At 46.7% G+C, this 9,636-nt stretch overlaps 2 protein-coding genes across 2 annotated transcripts; one reads left to right on the plus strand and one right to left on the minus strand.

The window, feature by feature from the left end:
* Positions 1-3,637: 3,637 nt before the first annotated feature.
* LOC121838523 (uncharacterized protein K02A2.6-like) lies at positions 3,638-4,345 on the plus strand. Its single transcript, XM_042294814.1, has one exon. It carries the CDS (start codon positions 3,638-3,640, stop codon positions 4,343-4,345), a length of 708 nt encoding a protein of 235 aa, XP_042150748.1.
* Positions 4,346-6,850: 2,505 nt separating this feature from the next.
* Positions 6,851-8,690, minus strand: LOC121838524 (uncharacterized protein PFB0765w-like). The gene is made up of 3 exons (XM_042294815.1): positions 7,702-8,690; positions 7,060-7,609; positions 6,851-6,976 (listed from the first exon to the last, which is right to left on the minus strand). The coding sequence occupies exons 1-3, from the start codon at positions 8,688-8,690 to the stop codon at positions 6,851-6,853; spliced, it is 1,665 nt and encodes a 554-aa protein (XP_042150749.1).
* Between the last annotated feature and the right edge of the window lie 946 nt (positions 8,691-9,636).

The raw sequence follows: 9,636 nt of genomic DNA on the forward strand, positions 1-9,636 counted from the left end.
TCGCTTCATCAACCTTCACAAGACAAGCGGTATCACCCCTTTTGATAACGGTCCGAGATTGGAAAGATAATCACGGTAAAATTTTCCCGGGACCATTAAACCTGCGCTGCTCACATTGTTGAAAAAAAATATATCTTACTTTTTTTTTTTTAATGGTCGTTGATTTGTTTTACTGTTGGTTCAATCCACCAATGAACATGGCTGAACTTGTACCCCAGGTACTATAGAAACATGCGTTTTGCGAAAGTTTTCAATTGCCAGTTTTGGTTCGCACCATCCTCCGAACGAGATATCTCTCACGACAGGACTGAAGCACTCGCGCAACGCTGAGGTTTGTCGTTTGGGAAGAGGAACTTTATTTCTGGATATTGCGAGAAGGTTTGATCGTGTGCAATGATTTCTGTAAAAAGTCGCCCCGTATACCCGCCTATTACCACGATGGTGTCTTGAACGCGTACCTCCGCTGGTGTGTTTACAGCGCCCCGAAGAAGTGGTCCCTCGATTTCCACTGGACGACGTCCTCAGGAGTGTCATTCTGTCGCCGGCCTCGATTCTGGCTGAGTCAAAGCAGCGTTGGTGGATGTGACAGACATCCATCAGCGCTGCTGTGGTCTGCCCACTGTCTCTCCAGCAGAGCCAATCAGAGCTCGGTGTCGTTCTGACGTCCAAAGAAGCAGACGAACTTGCGCCCCGGATAGGATGCTAAACGTATTATACGGAGACCCGTTCCAGGTACCTTACAGGCGCGAAAGAAGTGCGAGACACGCTCTGTTTTCTAGGCCGCCTGCTCGAGCTGCAAATATGCGTGTCTTTGACGTCACGCCGTTGAAAAGTCCGAAAACATTGCAATGACATGTTTTGCGAAGCCGCTTTCTCAATAGATCTTTTGAATTAAAAAAGGCAGTGTGTCCTTCTTTAAATACCAAAGTGTGGGTATTCAGTAATAGTAGTTCGTTTGGGTAGCTAAAAATCGACAAATTTACCTTTTTAATGTGCAGAACATTCAAATTAGCTCCTTGCGTAAACAATTTCTGTCCACTTTTTTTTCTCCTTCGTTTTGGCGATAGCGAAGTACGTTTTGTTTCACGGAATTTTTGCTTTCATGCAATTTCCTACCTTAACGGCATTTCAGTTCACTTTATTGCTTTGCATATCTACAGGAATTAAGTGCGGTCGTCGTTGTGGCACAAAAAAGAGTTTGATCAATTCGAGAGGAACGACATTGTCACCTCCTGTGACTACTGGTGTTCAATGCGTCTAGCCGCGTGCATATTATGTGTAAATGTTACGACGCGGAAAGCACTAATACTGACCACGCACAGTTTCTCCGGTGTTTATTTTTTCTTTTCTTTATTGTATACTAGTGTTTTTATAACTTTTAATTCAACCCTGACAAATATGAAGCACCTTCTGCACCTTGGATTGGGGTGCATACATGCTCAACAGGATAGTTTTTGAACGCATGAGCAGAGGTTTTATTTGAAGATTATCAACCATCTCTTTTTTTTTTTTCAATTTGCTCAAAAATGTATTACAGAGTTTCTACTTATCATGCGACAACTAAGATGCCATTTCTTTTCAATAAAACGTTATCAATACATTTGTGTCGTAACAAGACGTTTGCTAATCAAAGAAGTCAAATTGGACTTTCTTTGCATATTTTTCTTTTACTGAATGTAGTACTCGATCGTTAAAAAACTGGTTTCTTATTAGTGAGACAAATATCATTTCAAAGTTGCACTCACCTTCCGTTTTAGCAGTTGTGCGTCCACTGGATCCGGTGGGAAGGTACACGGCATTTTCGTCTCCTGAAACAAGACAACTACTCTTTGAGAAACAATTTCAGGAGCTAACTGACGCTTTACCAGGTAGCCTAACTTGGCACAAACGTGGCAACCATAGGGGTCTAACATATGGGCCTAATACGATTTCGTTCCAAGACGTTAGTTATTGCCAGAGTGTACATTTCTTTGTTGTTCTTAATGGCTCTCTCCGGCTCGCGACGTTATTTCAAAAGTGACAGACTTCAACCAAAGGCGGCACGTATGAACCAAAGAACCAGCGGTGAAGTCTAATTCAGGCGCTTGTTTGGCAATTTAGTCCCAAAGATTTCGAGATTCCAGCCTAACTATACTAGCAGTGAAACACAACCTTAGCGCTTGTTGGGCAAATAGTTTGGTAAGATACAAAATTTTTGGCCAAAGAAGGGCAATGGTGGATATACCTTGCAAAGTTTATTCAGATTTTTAATTCCCTAAACTTCCACACAAAAACTAAGTCTTGGCCTAAATAAATGTTCTACCTCCATGGTAAGATTCATATTATAATTGGCTTGCTTTTAGAGTTCTTGTTAGTACCTATCAAAAAAAAATTAATGTTTTTTGTAATTTAATTACAATACTTTTGTACCCCATGCAATAAGTCCAATTTAGCTCTCGAAGTGACTTGTGCTTCTGGTCTCTGCAAGGGAGCTTGATCTCAACTTGGTTTTCCCGACAACAGAACCTATAAATGTATGGTAGGTCTCCATCGTACCAATAAAAACTACGACCAAATCAATTAGTTTGCTGAAACGCGGTCATGTAAGTGCGTCAACCCGGACAGTGCATTTTAATGCTTGGAAACATGCGTCGAGAGGTTCTTCTACCAAGTTTATTCTATCACGTTTCTTGCAAAAGCGTTTGTCAAAACGTCATCTTTTTACTTTGTTTATATACAAAACCAGCGTCTTATTTTTGTAGTAACCAGCGATAGATGGCGCCACGTCTCCCAGCGGTGCCGCGGTTTGAGCACGAGCGCGGAGCGCGCGACATAAAAAGATCATTCGTTCGAATCTCCATGCTGGCTGATGCGTATTGCTTCCTACATGGTTGCATTGGTGGGACCCGCCAGGTACATGACGAGAATCTTCCGACACTTGCTCCAACGCTGCCGAGAGGTGAATCTACGACTTAACCCAAAGAAGATCCAATTTGCCAAGACAGAAGTCCGCTACCTCTGACAAGTGCTGGATGGAGATGGAGTGGCTGTTGATCAAGAGAAAATCAAAGCCATACCGGAGGTCAATGAACCAAAAGATCGCAAGGAACTTCGAACATACCTCGGAATGATCCCCTACTTGTCGAGCTTCATACCACGACTTTCCGAGCGTGCGGCACCACTACGAGAACTGCCGAAGAAAGAGATCGTATGAAGAAGTTTCGAAGACCTGCGAGACGCTTTGACGAAGGCACCAGTGCTGGCTTATTACACTGCAGAAAAGCTGATTACGCTGTCAGTCGACGCAAGCCAACACGGAGTAGGGGCCGTTATCACCCAAGACGGAAGACCAATAGCGTACTCATCGAGATATTTGACCGCCGCACAAATGAAATATGCGCCAATCGAGAAAGAGATGCTGGCCATTGTTCATGGTTGCAGCAAGTTCCACCATTACATATTCGGCCAACCCTAGGTAACGGTAGAATCCGATCACAGGCCGTTACAGGCTATTTTCATAAAACCGTTGCATCAGTGCCCGATAAGACTGCAGCGGATGAAGATGGCTCTCCAAAGATACTCATTGGAAGTAAAATTCATACCTGGAAAAGACTTGCAGCTAGCGGACGCACTGTCACGCTTTCCCACAAAGGAAACAATGCAAGAAGAAGAGAAATTTCAAGTCAACGCACTGGAGCACATATCTGTCACGCAAGATCGGCTAAATGAAATAAGAGATGCAACTGCAGCCGATGTCCAGACGCGTCTACTGCGCGAGTACGCACAGACGTCATGGCCCGAGCAGAAAGAGCAAGTCCTTCAACTCGGAAGGCCATTCTGGTCCTACAGAGAGAAGATCCACGAGGAAGACGGCCTTGTGCTGCGGTCAAACAAGATAATAATACCAACGGCCATCAGATTCAAGATTCTCAACTTGCTCCACACTGCACACGCGGGCAAAGACAAAATGAAGAAAAGAGCCAGAGAAATTTTGTTCTGGCCCGGAATCAGCGCTGACATTGACCGCGAACATGACAAATGCAGCAAATGCGAGAAGTGCAGATCAAGAAACTTCAAGATGCCACTCCTGAGCCACGCACTGCCAACGCTTCCTTGGCAGTTGGTCGGGGCAGATTTCTTCACTCACGAAGGAAAAGACTACATAATCCTGGTGGATTTTTACTCATTTTATTTTGAGGTAGAAGAAATGAAAATTACCAGAGCTTCCAAAGTCAAAGAGTTCTGCCTTAAAGTATTCGCAACACATGAACTGCCGTTGAAGATTATAAGCGACAATGGCCCACCATTTAGCAGCCGGGAGTTCAAGCAGTTCTTGGAAAACCTCAAGATAGAACAAGTTACATGAAGTCCCTACCACGCTCGATCAAATGGCATGGCTGAACGAGCCGTGAGACAGGCCAAAAAACTCTTGCGAAAAAGTGCCAACAGTAAAGAGTTTAACTGCTCCCTTCTTGAGTGGCGCAACACTCCACGAGACGATGTCCTCTAATCGCCAGTACAGAGACTGATGAGCCGACACACAAGAACACTGTTACCTGCGCGATCGGAACATTACTTGCCCGCTGTTGTGCCACCCAGGGCTGTCATACGTCGTCTCAGAGAAATAAGGCGGCAACAAGAGGCGAACTATGATAGAAGCTCACGAACGCTGCCAGACATTGACACGGGTTCTACAGTCACCGTCTACAACACCCTGCGGCGCACATGGTCACCAGCCATAGTCGTGGGACATCCAGTGCCAAGGTCCTACCACATTCTAACCCCATGGGGTCGGGTCCACCGAAGAACCGTGAACACTTACGAATGGCGACGGATTCTCAACGAGAGCTGACCTCCACGGGGAAAGACACATCCGGCACGGTACAGAGTACCAGTGACTTTAGCCAGAGTCAGCCTCACCCGGGACCGCAGCCGCGAAGAGGAACAAGGGAAAGAAGTCTACCGCAGCGATACCCCAACCACGTTGATGGTGACGCTCTACACTGACGTTTCCAGAGAAAAGAGATGTAGTAACCAGCGATAGATAGCGCCATGTCTCCCGGCGGTGCCGCGGTTTGAGCACGAGCGCGGAGCGCGCGACATAAAAAGATCATTCGTTCGAATCTCCATGCTGGCTGATGCGTATTGCTTCCTTCGATTTTAATTTTTTTTCTAAATATATATATATATATATATATATATATATATTGAGCCGCGTTAACTTTTGTTAAAGGCCCTCATTGTTGGCGTCCTTCGTCAGCGAATTTATTCAATACGAGGACTGCACCTTTTCAATATCACGATACATTAAACTCATGTGAAAACCACCCGCTGAGATAATATTAGGACGCAGTTTATCACTAAAAATCGGTTGTACATTTGAAATAAGTGAAAAAAAACGTGTTTCCAGCGTCCATCGGAAAATGGCACTACGAATACAAGCCTCAGTTTACTCGATCGTCTGCTTTGGAGCCCGACAGTTCTAATTTTTTGAAGGAGCGGAATTACGTCTTGAACTTTCAAAAGATAAAATGTCTTGCTAAAAATACTTTTGGTGAAGGTTCGAGCTTTACATGTTCAGACGCCAATTTTTCTGATAGATTTCACAGTCAGCCACTTAAATCAATACTTCCTACAGATTGAAGTATGTTAGACCCTTAAAGGGATTCTGAACCGAAATCCGGATTCCACAAAACACGCCGCAAAAGCGTGCACCGAGATTCTACGAACACCAAAACATCACTTATACAGCAATATCTCGAACGGATGACCGTATTTTTCAAAAAAATGGCGGCGCATTTGACAGAAATGTTTATGTCATGTTTCTCCGAGAAGAAGAGGGAACGGCCTCGCGTCTTCTCTGCCTCGCCGCCTTGAGGGAGCGAAGCGAAAAGAGGAGGAAACGAGATCTCTTGACGGTCACGCGCCTCGTCGGCCTGGTTCAATCTCGACCTCTTTTTCCAGAAATGCAGCCGTCCATTCGAGATATCGCCTTACGAGTATGGGATTGTAGTGTCCCGACTACATCTCCTGCATTTTTTTTTCTTGTTTTTTTTTTTAGAGCGTAGCTCTTAGGCGCCCGTTTCCGGCTTGAGCGGCGTCGGCGTAACCAAGGTCACCCGTAGGTCACGTGACCCCCCAAGGTCACTCCAAGGTCACGTGACCCCCCGGTCATGTGATCCCCCAAGGTCACGTGAACCCCGAGGTCACGAGACTCCTCCCAAGGTCACCCCTAGGTCACCTCAAGGTCACGTGACCCCCCCAAGGTGACCCCCACGTGACCCCCCAAGGTCACGTGACCTTCCGAGGTCCCGTGACCCCCGAGGTCGCCGTCGGCGTAACCGCGAGTAACCCTCGTAGCCCTCGTGAGGGTTACGAGGGTTACTCTCACGAGGGTTACCCTCACGAGGATCACGAGGGCTACGAGGGTTAGTTACCCTCAAAATGGTTACCCTTGTTATGTTGCTAGTTAAGCTGAGGAGGATGGTTTAAGCAAACTGTTTAATAAATACATACGGGATCAAAGCGGCAGCTATGGCGAATGCTCGTCAGTTCCAAACGCAACAGCGCGTGTCACCTCCTGCGAGCGTGCTCACTGGATGTCCTCTTCTTCTAAGATCAGAAAGCCTCATGACATCATAACATGCCTCCCTTCTTCTTTTCTCTTTTCTTTTTTTGAAGATAACGCAGTGCGATCGCGGCACTTGTCAGTCTCTGTATCATAGCGGCTTCACCACAACGCGTCGACTTCTTGTTTTTTGGTTATACTGTTGACCTTGTAGACGTGGAAATGTGTTCAAGTGATTCGCCATTTGAAACTGTATGGAAATAGTCTTCAGCAGCTTCGTTTGAGACTGTAGGGAAATAGTTTTCAGCAGCTGTATTCGTTTCTGCTGTTCCATGTGCTTCTTTGGTGTGGTACCGGTTGCGCCTGTAAGTCCTCGATGTGTTTCTGCTGCTGCTTGTCCTGGTTCCACTTGTTCTCCTCGGCACGAGACTGTTTCAAAAGGGACTCGTACCGCCGAGAGAGTTCCTTTATCTCGACTCGGCTTGCTGGTGCCTCCAAAGTTCTCGCTGTACCCCAGTGCCCTCGGTGACATGTTCCATCGAGGCCTGCACTTTTTGGGTTGGCATCTGTACCAACCGTTCTTCAGCTTTGAGATGCTTATCCTTGAGCAGGCGAAAGCGCTCTTGCAACTGCTGGTTTGCTTGCCACAGCTCTTGCAGCTCCTGCATGGTCTTTTGTCCCACTGCGCCCTGCTGCTCCTCGAAGACTGCGAGATCTCGTCTGGTTGTTGCCCACTCCGTTGTGAGCTGAGCGCACCTGTCCTCCAAACTGCGTTTCTCTTGGGCTGCCGCGTGAAACTCTTCCTGTAGGTTCGCGTGTCTGTATACAATGTGGTTATACTTGTCCAACAGCTGGGAGTGGTCTGTCTTCAGCGCTGATAGTGCTGCCTCACAGTTGGCCGCTTCGTCCAGCGCAGTGCAGTGCTCGTTCTCCATCTCCTTGGTGGCCTTGACGTGCTGCTCGCGCTGAGTCTTCAACTCCTTCTCGAGGCAATGTCGTGCCTGTTTTAAGTTCTCAGCTAGCTGTTGAAAACGCTTGTCGCTGACGAGCATCTCAGCTTGCCTCTCAGGCAGGAAAGTTCTGACCACAAAATGTCGGCTTCGCTTTCTAGCTTTCCGTTGCGTTTTAGGAGGCTGCTGACTTTCTTGTCTAACCTCTCGCATTCTGTTTCTGCCTTCTCGGTAAAGGAGCTTCCGTCTCCTTCCGTTTGCGACGAATTGTTACACTTAACGGCATTCTCTCTCTCTCTCAAAGTCTCCGCCACCTTTTCGGGTCTCTGCTGCCAGAGGTGACTTTCATTAGACACGCATCTAATTTTTTTACTCGCATCTTTACAAAATGATTTCCACTGCTGACTTTCTTGAGCGAGGAACTCGTTCCTAACTGTCAAGGATGTGACCCGTTCCTGAAGCACTGCCAGCATACGGTTCAAGTCTTCCAGCTGACTTGATTCAAGAAACACTGCAGCTTCTGACGACTGGTTGGTGTGCTCGATGATACTCCGGACATATGCTTCGATGATGCTCCGCACAAATGCCCCGAGATCTTGTAACGGCCACTGGTACCGGTCCTTTAAGTACTGATAGTTTTGCTGAAGTAGATTGAACTGCTCCTCTTTTTTAGCAAGCCGGTTTTCCAGGGCCTCTCTCTTGCGTTTTGCGATGTCCAGCAGCTTCTTGAGGTACTGGAAGGCACTGAACTCTCGTTGTTCGGAATCATTCTGAACTAGCGGCAAGTCCTCACCACAGCCTTGAAGAAGGACATCCTGCAAGATGCAGTACTCGGCAGAAAACCTTTCGAGCTCAAGCTGAGATGCTTCAAACTTCTCCTTCAGGGTGTTCGCTTCCTCCACCTTGTCATCTACAAGCTCCAGCTGCTTTGACAAATCCCCACTTAGAGAAACTAACTGGGCTTTCAATGCTTCAGACTCCTGATACTTGGCATAAGAAAATTCTGCTTGCTGCGCTTGCATCTTCCCCAGGAGAGCCGAAGCTGCCTTGCACTCGCGTTGAAGGGCCTGCTCACGGCCAAAGCTCGCTTCGATATTTCTCTCATGCTCCAAAGACATTCGCTGCATTTCTGCCGTTGCCAACACCAACTCTGAAATCAGGCCTTGTGCCTCTTCGGGGCGAGATGCCAGCATGCTCTTTTTTTTCTTTGACCGCCTCTCCAGCTCTGTCTCAGTTTACGCAAACTTGGTTGCTTTGGTTGATGAAAGAGGCCCAATTGTTATGCCTCCCAAATAGATCGTTTCATTGCGGTCATTGTTCATGAATGAGTTGGAAGTTTCTTCTACTGCAGAAACACGTCGATATCCGTAGGTTTTCTGCTGTGTCTGGTTGCACATTCGGAAAAAATGTCCAAAATTTCCACATGAAAGGCAGTGCTTTCCGTAAGCTGGGCAGTTTCGGGGTTGATGGTACGTACCACATCTCGAACATGAAATTTGCTGTCGGTTGCTGGATTGGTCATCTTGTGGTCTGCATGGTCGGTAACTTCGTTGCGCTGCTCTGAAGCTGGATGGCTGACGATAGAGTCCATCAACTCTAACTTCGTCTTCAGTTTTCTGAATATCATTCACGTGTTTTTTTTAGATTTCAGCTGCTTTACAGGTTGAAATGATCTTGTCTAGGTTTAGAGTCGGTTCACGAAGCAACCGTTCGCGCAAAGCCACGTCTCGTATCCCAATGATGATACGATTACAGATGAGCCTGTTTTCTTGAGCTCCGTAGTCGCATTTCTGAGCCTGCAGTTTTAGCTCAGTTACAAATTCGTCAATGGATTGTTCTGGCTTTTGGCACATTGTGTTAAAAATGGCTGTTGCTTGTGTCACGCTTTTGTAAGGTGCATACAGTTTATCAAATTCGTGCAGTATGTAATCTACTGCATTCTCTATTTGCCCGCTTTGACCATCTCCTGTTGGTTGCAGCGAAAAGGTTTGCGTAATTCGTCTTGCCTGAGGTCCAAGGCAGTGGAGCAGAAAAGCTTTTCGAGTTGCGATAGGCTTCGATGCATATTCACAGGCTGCCTCGAAGATAAGGTACGATAATTTCCACTCCTCCCATGCTCTTGCTGGGTCGTCACCAGGT

The sequence above is a fragment of the Ixodes scapularis genome, unplaced genomic scaffold (assembly GCF_016920785.2).
Source record: "Ixodes scapularis isolate PalLabHiFi unplaced genomic scaffold, ASM1692078v2 PGA_scaffold6__148_contigs__length_123643588, whole genome shotgun sequence".
NCBI classification, from domain to species: domain Eukaryota; kingdom Metazoa; phylum Arthropoda; class Arachnida; order Ixodida; family Ixodidae; genus Ixodes; species Ixodes scapularis.